This window comes from Emys orbicularis, chromosome 1, assembly GCF_028017835.1.
Source record: "Emys orbicularis isolate rEmyOrb1 chromosome 1, rEmyOrb1.hap1, whole genome shotgun sequence".
Classification (NCBI taxonomy): Eukaryota; Metazoa; Chordata; order Testudines; family Emydidae; genus Emys; species Emys orbicularis.
The window spans coordinates 366,073,362-366,085,391 of record NC_088683.1 but is presented as its reverse complement, the minus strand read 5'-3'; the positions used below and the strand labels follow the sequence as shown (position 1 = coordinate 366,085,391).

Here is a 12,030-nt window from a genome sequence, read left to right as displayed (position 1 = left end):
GGCAGCTCTTGCCACAGCCTGGCTCTGGCTTCTGGGTGGAGCCTTGGGAAATGAGGAGGAGAAGTAGGTGGGGTCTTGGGGGAAGACATGAGGCAAAGGGAGGGGCCTCAGTGGAAAAGGAGGAAGTTGGGGTGGGGCCTCAAGGGGGAAAAAGAGTGGCAAGAGTGGGGTCACAGAGGGGATGGGGCTCCTGCATGTGGTGGTCACCCTACAGTGAATGGGCTGGGCTGGGATAGAAGCTAGCTTAATATAATATATGGAGATATACCCATTTAATAGAACTGGAAGGGACCTCAAAAGGTCATTGAGTCCAGCCCCCTGCCTTCACTAGCAGGACCAAGTACTGATTTTGCCCCAGATCCCAAAGTGGCCCCCTCAAGGATTGAACTCACAGCCCTGGCTTTAGGAGGCCAGTGCTCAAACCAATGAGCTACCCTTCCTTGTACCTCTGGGGAGGGGAGGGGGGACCTAAGGCCTGTTTCCACCCCTTTGCAAGCAGCTGGGTTAGCACAAACAAAGGGGCCAGGGAGGGAACTTGGGCCTGAGTCTTTTGCCAGGTCTCTTGTGTATCAGACCCTCACTAACACACGAAGCACTGCTCTGCCTTGGGGGCATTATGGATATATGGGGGTAGGCTTAGCAGGTGTGTGGTGTGCAGAGCCATGAACAATGGAAGGGTTGCCTGAATGTCTTCTCTTGGGGCTCCTGCGCTAATCATGTCTCTGACACAACTCAGTCACAAGCACCTAGCTGAGGGTGTAGGGAAAGGGTGGGTGTCCGTGCCCCTTGAATAGCCCCTGTCCACAGCTGGTGCAGCCCCCATGGATCACACAGCCCACAGAGCACTCAGGAAGGGCCAGAACTGTGACTGCAGAACAGCTCTGCAGCTTTTTAATGGCCCATGGATATTTAACCAGAGACAGGCCAGGGACAGGCCACGTGTAATGAGAAACAACATTCACATCCCTTCCCTTTATTGACTGTATCAATAGGAATTCTGAGGTCGGAGCAGCCACTGATACATGTCTTTATGGACCAACATCCCTCCAGTCCCCTGGCACTCAATGAACACAGTCACTTTGTAAATGCTGCTCCCTGCCTTGGTCTCCTTCCCCCAGAGTGCTGTCCTCTTTCATCAGCCCCTCTCCCACAGCTCCAGGCCTGAGATGCCCTTTCTCTATAGAATGGAGATCAGTATCTCATGTCGTCTCGGATGTAAGTGTCGAGGATGAAACAGGTGGCCCATGTTTTTCATTTCCGGTGGCACCAGCACTGGAGCCAGATGATGAACTGAACCTTCACTTGACAAACACCCTGATTATCCTCACACGCAGGCGTTTGCTTTTCACACTGTACACAATTGGATTTATTAGAGGCGGGACCAGCAGGGAGATGTAGCCCAGCAGAATCTGAAGTAACGGAAAAGAGCCCTTCCCAAATCTGTGTATCACAGACAAGCCAATCTCTGGTGTGTAGAAAAGCAAGACGGCGCAGAGGTGGGAGATGCAGGTGTTCAGGGCCCTGAAGCACTCCGCATGAGATGCAATGCTCAGCACTGTTTTGATGATCATCACATAAGAGAGTAAGATGAGCAGTGAGTCCAACCCCATCGTTAAAAGATTAGTAAACAAGCCATAGATGCTGCTGACTGTTATATCCGAACAAGCCATCTTCATGACCTCCTGGTGCAGGCAGTAGGAATGGGAGAGGACATTGGCTTGACAGTATTGGAACCGTTTCAGGAGAAAGGGGAGTGGGACTATTATAGCCATCCCTCTTAGCAGAAAGACCAATCCCATCTCGGCTATTCTCTGCAGCGTTAAGATGGAAGCATATCTCAGTGGGTTACAGATTGCGATGAGGCGGTCAAAGGCCATCAGCAAGAGTACAGAGGATTCAATGCATTGAAGCGAGTGGATGAAGAACAGTTGGGCAAAACAGGCATTGAGGCTGATCTCCCTACAGTTAAACATGTATATGCCCAGTATCGTCGGTATGGTGGTTATCGATAAGCCAAAATCTGTGATGGCCAACATGGAAAGGAAAATGTACATGGGCTCATGGAGGCTTGGATCTGTTTTTATAATGAACAGAATGAGTGAATTTCCTACTATCGAAATAACATACATTAAGCAGAAGGGGATAGAGATCCAGAGATGGACGTCTTCCTGCCCTGGTATCCCGGTGAGAAGGAACACTGCAGAGTTGAAGTTGGTGTCATTGACAGCTGACATAATGGACTGGGCAGGTCCGAGGAGTTCTGAACTTTCCTTCCTGAAAGGAAAGAGAACAGGAGACTGGATGACATTTAACGAGACATTTTTCTGCTCTCAGTGCAAGTCTAGAGACTCCCAGGAGGTCAAGGTAGATCAGCAAAAAAAATACTCTTGGATGTACACCATTGATAGGAAGATAGGCACTCCCAGACTGTATCATACCTACAGTCCATCTACCCTGTATCCAATGGCCAGTTCCAGATGCTTCACAGGAAGGTGGAAGAAGCCCTGCAATTGCCAGCTATGAGACAACATTCTCCAAGGGAAAGTTTCCCCCTTACACCCACTAGTTAGACATATGTTGTGGTATCAGAGGGGTAGCCGTGTTAGTCTGAATCTGTAAAAAGCAACAGAGGGTCCTGTGGCACCTTTAAGACTAACAGAAGTATTGGGAGCATAAGCTTTCGTGGGTAAGAACCTCACTTCTTCAGATGCAAGTAATGGAAATCTCCAGAGGCAGGTATAAATCAGTGTGGAGATAACGAGGTTAGTTCAATCAGGGAGGGTGAGGTGCTCTGCTAGCAGTAGAGGTGTGAACACCAAGGGAGGAGAAACTGCTTCTGTAGTTGCATAGCCATTCACAGTCTTTGTTTAATCCTGATCTGATGGTGTCAAATTTGCAAATGAACTGGAGCTCAGCAGTTTCTCTTTGGAGTCTGGTCCTGAAGTTTTTTTGCTGTAAGATGGCTACCTTAACATCTGCTATTGTGTGGCCAGGGAGGTTAAAGTGTTCTCCTACAGGTTTTTGTATATTGCCATTCCTGATATCTGACTTGTGTCCATTTATCCTCTTGCGTAGTGACTGTCCAGTTTGGCCAATGTACATAGCAGAGGGGCATTGCTGGCACATGATGGCATATATAAATGTTATACCAATGTTATGTCCACCAATGTTATATATGCCATCATGTGCCAGCAATGCCCCTCTGCTATGTACATTGGCCAAACTGGACAGTCACTACGCAAGAGGATAAATGGACACAAGTCAGATATCAGGAATGGCAATATACAAAAACCTGTAGGAGAACACTTTAACCTCCCTGGCCACACAATAGCAGATGTTAAGGTAGCCATCTTACAGCAAAAAAACTTCAGGACCAGACTCCAAAGAGAAACTGCTGAGCTCCAGTTCATTTGCAAATTTGACACCATCAGATCAGGATTAAACAAAGACTGTGAATGGCTATCCAACTACAGAAGCAGTTTCTCCTCCCTTGGTGTTCACACCTCTACTGCTAGCAGAGCACCTCACCCTCCCTGATTGAACTAACCTCGTTATCTCCACACTGATTTATACCTGCCTCTGGAGATTTCCATTACTTGCATCTGAAGAAGTGAGGTTCTTACCCACGAAAGCTTATGCTCCCAATACTTCTGTTAGTCTTAAAGGTGCCACAGGACCATATGTTGTGGTGTAAATCAGGAAGGTTTAGAGCCATTCCAAGCCTTTTTTTTTTAAATCCTCACTGATGTATTTGAATTGTCTAGATACCCATATAAACATACAGTCCCTGTTTGAATCCTGCTAAGCTCTTGGTCCCATAGATATCTTGTGGCTGGGAGTTCCTCAGCCTACTTGAGCACTCTGTGATTTTACAATTGTGACCTTCCCTTGGACACCATTTCAGGCCCTCCACTTGTGAGTGTGTCCCATTGGCAAGTACACAGTGAAAATGGTCATTGCATTTATCTGTCCTGCATTGAAGCTATTTATAAACGTGTTTCATTGCCTCATTTTATGTATTTTTTCTCCACTTCTGAGAGCCCAGATTATGCCACTGCCTCTTTCCAGCACATGGGATGAATTCTTAGGGACAGGTTCTTAATTCAATAACAGTGACTTGAACAGCATCACTACAGATTTACATGTGTAAATTCATTCAGAACCAGACTATTAACTTTCCCTTACCAAATGCACCCAGTGATAAACCCTGAAACCCAAGAATCCCTCCAAGAGAAGCTGATGTACTTTGCCTGCCCAGGGTTGACTGAATCCAAAGAGTTCAATCATCCTACAGGCTTCTCTTCATCCTCCCAGGACCTGAATCCTCTCCACATGCAAGGGTCTGTAGATATCTGGCAAGTTACAGGGTAACACAGACAGTTACTTCACCTGGGCGGGGGAGGGATTGGCATCACAAATGGGTAAATAGTGCAAAACTGGTGTTGCACTAATATCCAGTGGAGTGTGAAAGTTACTTCAGCCATGCTCGTGTAACAGGTGATGGGTGTAAATTACTTACAACCACTATAACACTCCCCTTTCCTGCACTTCAGCTCTATTCTTTGCTGAAACACTGACCCGCGGTTCTGGTCTCTCATAACTTTTTGGAAAGTCTTGCACAGGTATTGCAGAGTTATTGAGTATACGACCCTGTATGTAAGTGTTAGAAACAGCTTCTGGTCAGTTTCCAGGAGACAGTATCATACAACTTTTCACTGAACCAACAGTTAATGGAACAAACATTGCTAATAGTATTTGGAGTACTTCTGAAATACTTTCCAAAGCAAAAGCCATAAGCAGTAAAGTTATCACTGCTCCGAAGAAGTGGGTTGTAGCCCACGAAAGCTTATGCTCTAATAAATTTGTTAGTCTCTAAGGTGCCACAAGTACTCCTGTTATTTTTGCGGATACAGACTAACACGGCTGCTACTCTGAAACCTTCCTGTAGAGATTCCAACAACTCTGCTGCTTGCTTTCGACATACATACATGTCATGAAAGCTTGGTTAGTAACATTTGTATTAAAATGAATAGTTTTGGCATAACATCTACACATCTGTACTTTAGTACACACCTGTCAACCACATTCGCTGGACCTATGTGGACCTACTCGGCAAGCACAGTTGACCCACAGTGTAGTGGAGCCCAGGGCCCCATCTGAGGGTGGGAGGATCATGGAATTTCACTCCATGAGAGAGAAGGCTACGAGGTCTGATATCTGACACTCAGAAACCAGAGCGGGGACAGGAATGCAGGTAGCCCTCTAACTCTCAGGGGTATCTACACGGAAGACATGCTGGAGCCCTCAGCCAGTCAGGAAATATAAATATGCCTTATCGGACCTGTTACCACAAAGCAACGCAGCTCTGAATTCCTGCATCCACAATCGAGCCAGAGAATAAAATCTTACTAAATGCATTTATTGATTAAATTTCCAGGAGCAAATAAACCTGAAGCGATTTGGGAACTAGTCATTGACATTCTTTGTGGTCTCCTCTCACTGAGCCCTGGCAGGATCAGGCCCAGAGCACACGGCACCTCCAGAAAGGGGACCCCTTGAGAAATCCTGACTCGGGGCATTGGAGTTTCAACACTTCGAGCTCGATTTGAATCCCAGATTTTTTGTGTAGCTTGAATAACCCACCATGGACCATGCACAACTGTAGGGGAGGGGTTCCAAAGTTACGTAGCCCTGCCTGGCCTCCAGCCTGTCACTGAGTCACCCCGACAGCCCAGCTGAGTCCTCTGTCACTGCACAGAACATCTGCCAATGTAAACAGCTTGCAGCCTTTCCCCTTCACTTTGCATTTTAAAGATAGTGAAACCTGCCAACGTACCCAATTCCTGATGGAAGGGGAGACGCTGACACCCTAAAGAGGTTTTCACCGTAAAGGAGAAGGAGTCTTTGGTGGTTGCACGGGCAGCAGGCAGTATCTGTTCAGATAGGGAGGCAACTGTCTTTATGAAGCATGTTCGCACATTCCCTTGGGGGCCACTTGGCCATCAGGGAACTTCAGCTGCTTGGCTTAGTGAGAACCAGCTTTAACCCCTGTCACAGCCAATGGCAAACTGCAGGAGGCCAAATCACATGGTGATGCTACCCAGCTGTTCTGCAGCGCAAGCCCTGTTGCAGGCTCTATTCCTGGAATCCGGGCTAGTCATCACTGTTCATATGCTTCAGATTAGTGACATGGCTACCTTGGGGACAGCCAAGTAGTAACAATGATGCTGTCACAGATGTGATCTTGCTGAATAATAAATAATAATAATAATAATGACAACAACATAGGAGGAGATTTCTCCCCAGCAGCCCTGTTTTCTGTATTTCAAACCCAGGGAATAGCTCAGGGAAGGGAGATTCCACAAGGTTCCCTAAATGGAAATTTCCCTTTGATCATTTCCATAGGGGAGGACCCTTCCCTTCTCCATGAGGAAATTTCCAGGTATGGAGCCTTGTGCAATCTCCCTTCCCTGCCTTGTATACTGTTTTTGCAATGCAGGAAAGGGGGCTGCCAGGGAGAAATCTGGTTAAACATTGACCCCCTCAAAGAATTCTAGTGGATTGGTGAGGCATGATTTCCTTCTACAAAAACCCTGTTAACTCTTCACCAACAAATTACGTTAATCTCTGTGTCTGACAGTTTTGTTCTTTACTATAATTTCAACCAGTTTGGATGGCACTGAAATCAGGCTTACCAGCCTGTAATTGCCAGGATCACCTCTTGAGCCCTTTTTTAAAAAATGGCATCACATTAGTTGTCCTTCAGTCCTTTGTTACAGAAGCTGACTTAAATGATAGGTTACAGACTACAGTTAGTAGTTCTGCAATTTCACATTTGAGTTCCTTCAGAACTCTTGGGTGAATACCATCTTGTCCTGGTGACTTATTACTGTTTAATTTATCAATTTGCTCCAAACGCTCCTCTAACAACACCTCAATCTGGGACAGTGCCTCAGCTTTCTCACCTAGAAGATTGGTGAGGCATGATTTGCCTTTGAGAAGCTGTGTTGATTCTTCCCCAACATAATGTGTTCATCATTGTGACTGACAACCAATTTGCCTGGTACTGAAATTAGTCTTTCTGGCCTTGTAGCGGGGTGGTCGCCCCGCTCCTGCCCGGAGAGGGTTGAAGCCTTCCTGGAGAGGGCTGTGGTGAAGAAATGCTAGGCTGGTTGGGAGAATCAGCCACAGGTGGGGCTACGTCCCAATCAGGCCACAGCTGGCCATATAAGAGGCTGAGGGCCAGAGACTGAAGGACACACCCTCTCTAGCTCCCTAGAGATAGAAGGACCTGGCTGCCTGGGAAGCTGAGGAGGGTACATAGGGTGGAGCAGGGCTGGGGAAGGGCAGAGGGAGCTGGGGAGCTCCAGCCTAGCAAAGCCCCAGGCTGCAGGCCGATTTAAGGGCCCACAAAGGGTACTAGGGCTGCAGAGGGGCAGCCCAGGAATAGGCAGAGGCAGCTGGTCCAACCCCCCTTGCCAATGATGAGTGGTTTACAGACTGCCGTCTGCCCCAGTGAGCGGGGGCTAAATGGAGACTGGCAGTAGCCACTGAGGGAAGGTGGGGATAGGGGGTTGAGGGTTCCCCTGGGAGGGGAGACCCAGAGTGAGGGGGTGCTGTGGTGGGCAGAACCCCTGGGCAAAGGGCACCGGGGTCTGGGAAGGACACGGGGCCAGCGGCAGGCGAGACACTGGCCCACAGAGGATGCTCCAGGCTGGAAATTGCTAATTCCCTGGATGACCAGAAGGAGGCGCCATGCCGGTGAGTTGTCGCCCGGTCACAGGCCTGTATTGCCAGGATCACCACTGAAGCCTGTTTTAAAAATCAGCATCACTTTAGCTATTTGCCAGTCATCTGGTACAGAGGCTGACTTAAACAATAGGTCTCAAAGCACAGCTTGTAATTCTGCAATCCGCTTTTTGAGTTTCTTCTGTACTCTTGGGTTCATCCCATCTGGTCCTGGTGACTTAATACTGTTTAATTCATCAGATTGTTCCAAAATCTCCTTTACTGACACCTCAACCTTGGCTAGTTCCTGACATCTGTCACCTAAACAGAATGGCTCACATATGGGAATATCCCTCACATCCTCCGCTGTGAAGACCAAGGAAAAGAATTCATTTAGCCTCATCTTCCTTGATGGCTCCTTTAGCAGCTGAATCATCCACTGGCCCCACTGATTGTTTAACAGGCTTACTGCTTCTCATGTACTTCGAAAAAAATATTGCTCTTATTTTTTGTGACTTTTGCTAGTTGCTCTTCAGATCTTTTGAACTAGGTACGCAGTATCGCCTAGCCCCATTCAAGAAGTATGAGTCAGATCCTGAAAAAAATCATCAGATTGGTTTGAAAATATTGAGATTCTAAAATATACATATTTGAGTTTTGTTTTCATGTGCCTATGGTTTCTAAGCCCTTGGGGTGCACCTGATTCAGGTTTTCTAGCTTTTCTGCACTCACTTTTTATAGAAAACTGAAAGTTGAGTTTCCCGCACAGTATCTAGATTTCTGAAGTTGGGGCTTTAAGGAAGACAGGAAATAGTGCGAGACTCCCAATAAAATCCCAAGAGGTAGAACTGCTGGCCCTATCTCAAGCAGAACACCCACAAACTAAGCCAGGGATGGTTCATTAGTAAACATTTCTGGTCACACAGTCCATCAGTGGCAGAGATGCTGTTTCCCTCTGCACTGGTGAGAAGAGGGTTACACCACAGACAGCCGGATGTAACAGTGACAGGCACGCACAGTCGCTGTGTACCTGAGGCATATGTGAGCGGATCTTCTTCTCTTGCTCTCTCCAAAAATCCCCTTAGAAATCCACTCACTGTCACCCAAGGCACCCCATATCTGCCAGACACACCAAGGTGCTGGAGTCATGGGGTTTCCCAGAAGCAGCTTTCACAGGTGGCTGTGGTAAGAAGACTTTTATAGACAAATGTCAGAAGTGTTGCTCTGTGGAACCCTGACATAGCCCTGATCTTAGGCTCTCAGAGTATCTGAGCACCTTGAATGTATTTATCCTCCCGCCACCACTGTGCGGCAGGGCAGGGCTATTATCCACCTGTGCAGCGGCTCAGAGACAGCCAGTGGCTCCCCCACGGTCACACATCTTAAGGGAATCAAACCCAGCTCTCTTGAATCACAGATTCTCTGCTGTGCCAGACCTGTGTTGTAGCACATGGGGATGGCAAGGAGCCAATTACAGTGGTTTGATTTGCTGGATTGTTCTCCCCCTGCCTCAGCGGAGTTTAGAGCAGCCTGGGGGCTGGGCTGACCTCCGCCCGCTGGTAATGGCTTTCAAGAGCACAGCTCACCCTGGCCAAGTCCCTGCAGATGGGAGCCACCCCAGAGTGCCCCCTTGGGGCCTGAGGTAGCCCTGCCCTTCCCTCTAAGGTCTTTGCAATTACTTACTCTCAGCCTGGAATACTTAAAACAAGAGCCCCCTTTGTGAGGTCGCACTTATTCAGTCTTCTTCAAAACACAGGCTCTCCTACCATCCAGCCCCATCCTCCTTTTCTCAGGAACCACCACATACCCCCTGCACCATCCTGCTTGCGTGGGTCAGAGTTGGTTCAGACTTGCCACACCCTCTGCTCCTCCCTGGAGGTCCTGCCCCATCTATTCCCACTTGGCCCTGCCCCCTGCTCCTCCACTTCCCCTGAGGCTCAGCTCCCAGCCAGGCCAGCGACAGGCCTTGGTAAAAGCTACCCTAGGAACCCAGTCGGCTGTGCTGCCTTGGTGGGGAGTAGGCTCAGCAGGTGTGCGGTGTGCAGATCCATTAATGGGGGTGGGATTGCCTGAATGGCTTCTCTTTGGGCTCCTCCGTTAATCATGCCTCTGACACAACTCAGTCACAATCACCTGGCTGAGGGCATAGGGGAAGGGTGGGTGTCTGTGCCTCTTTAATAGCCCCTGTCAACAGCTTGTACAGTGGCCATGGATCATGCAGCACCCAGAGGGCTCAGGAAGGACCAGTAGAGCTCTGCAGCTTTTTTCATGACCCATGGATGTTTAACCAGAGACAGGAGAGTGACAGATCAGGTGTAATGGGAAACAACATCCACCTCCCTTCTCTTTATTGACTGTATCAACAAGAATTCTGAGGTCAGAGCAGCCACTGGCTCTTTATGGGCCAAAATCCCACCGGTCAACGTTGCTCTCCACGGACACAGTCACTTTGTAAATGCTGCTGCCTGCTTTCGTCATCATCCCCCAGTGCACTGTCCTCCCTCACCAGCCCTTCTCCCATTGCTCCAGGCTTTAGACCGCATCTGAACCTCTCTCTATAGAGTGGAGATCGGGAGCTCATGCAATCTCTTATGTAAGGGTTCAGGATGGAATTGGAGGCCCGTGTTTTTCATCTCCTGGGTCACCAGTACTGGAGCGGGGAGATGAGCTGACCCTTCACTTGACGAACACCATGATTATCCTCTCACGAAGGTGTTTGCTTTTCACGCTGTAAACGATTGGGTTCATCAGAGGCGGGACAAGCAGGTAGACGTAGCCCAGGAGAATCTGCAGAAAGGGAGGAGAGCCCTTCCCAAATCTGTGTATCACAGACAAGCTGATCTCTGGCGTGTAGAAGAGCAGGACGGCACAGAGGTGGGAGACGCAGGTGTTCAGGGCCCTCAGGCACTCCATGTGGGACGTGATGCTAAGCACTGTTTTGAGGATCATCACATAAGAGAGGAAGATGAGCAGTGAGTCCAACCCCATTGTTAAGAATGTAACAACCAAGCCATAGATGCTGTTGATTGTGATATCCGAACAAGCCATCTTCATGACCTCCTGGAACAGGCAGTAGGAATGGGAGAGGACATTGGCTCGACAGTATCGGAACCGTTTTAAGAGAAAGGGGAGTGGGACTGTTAGGGCAAACCGTATTAGCACAAACACAAGTCCCACCTTGGCTATTCTCTGCAGGGTTAAGATGGAAGCATATCTCAGTGGGTTACGGATCGCGATGAAGCGGTCAACGGCCATCAGCAAGAGAATGGAGGATTCAATGCATTGAAATGAGTGGATGAAGAACAGCTGAGCAAAACAGGCATCAAGGCTAATCTCCCTAGAGTTAAACAAGTATATGCCCAGTATCGTCGGCATGGTGGATATCAATATGCCAAGGTCTGTGATGGCTAACATGGAAAGGAAAATGTACATGGGTTCATGGAGGCTTGGATCTGTTTTTATAATGAACAGAATGACTGAATTTCCTACTATCGAAATAACATACATCAAGCAGATGGGGATAGAGATCAACCGGTAGATGTCTTCCTGCCCAGGTATCCCGGTGAGAAGGAACACTGCAGAGTTGAATTTGGTGTCATTGACAGCTGACATAATGTACTGGGCAGATCCGGGTACTTTTGAACTTTCCTTCCTGAAAGGAAAAAGAACAGGAGACTACATGATATTTAACGAGACATCTTTCTGCTCTCAGTGCAATTCTAGAGACTCCCAGGAGCTCAAGGAAGATCAGCAAAAAACTAGTCTTGGATTTACACCACCGATAGGAAGATAGGCACGGCCAGACTGGATCACACCTGTAGCCCATCTAACGCAGTAACCAGTGCCCCGTAAACTACCCAGTGGCCAGTTCCAGATGCTGCAGGAGAAGGTGGAAGAAGCCCTGCAATAGGTAGCTTTCTCCCAGGGAAAGTTTTCCCTCTACACCCACTATTTAAACATATTTTGTCGTGTAAATCAGGAAGGTTTATAGCCCATCCAAGCCCTTTTTAAAAAAAATCCTGACTACTCTAATTGGATTTTCTGGTTACCCATATAAACATCCACTCCCTCTTTGAATCCTGCTAAACTCTTTGTCCCATTGGTATCTTACGGTAGTGAGTTCTGCCGCCTACTTGAGCGCTGTGTGATTTTACATTTGTGACCTTCCCACAGACACCCTTTCAGGCCCTCCACTTTGGAGCATGGCCCATTGCAAGTGCATGGTGAAAACAGTTATTGTATTTTTCTGTCCTGCATTGAAATTCTAAATGAACGTGGTTTTTTTTCTCCACTCCAGAGAGT

The 12,030-nt window shown here is 48.0% G+C and overlaps 2 protein-coding genes across 2 annotated transcripts; both read right to left on the bottom strand.

Moving 5' to 3' along the window:
- Nucleotides 1-1,298: 1,298 nt before the first annotated feature.
- On the bottom strand, nt 1,299-2,234 carry LOC135882455 (olfactory receptor 51G2-like). Its single transcript, XM_065409370.1, has one exon. The coding sequence runs from the start codon at nt 2,232-2,234 to the stop codon at nt 1,299-1,301; it is 936 nt and encodes a 311-aa protein (XP_065265442.1).
- Nucleotides 2,235-10,404: 8,170 nt separating this feature from the next.
- On the bottom strand, nt 10,405-11,340 carry LOC135895607 (olfactory receptor 51G2-like). The gene has a single exon (XM_065423747.1). It carries the CDS (start codon nt 11,338-11,340, stop codon nt 10,405-10,407), a length of 936 nt encoding a protein of 311 aa, XP_065279819.1.
- Between the last annotated feature and the right edge of the window lie 690 nt (nt 11,341-12,030).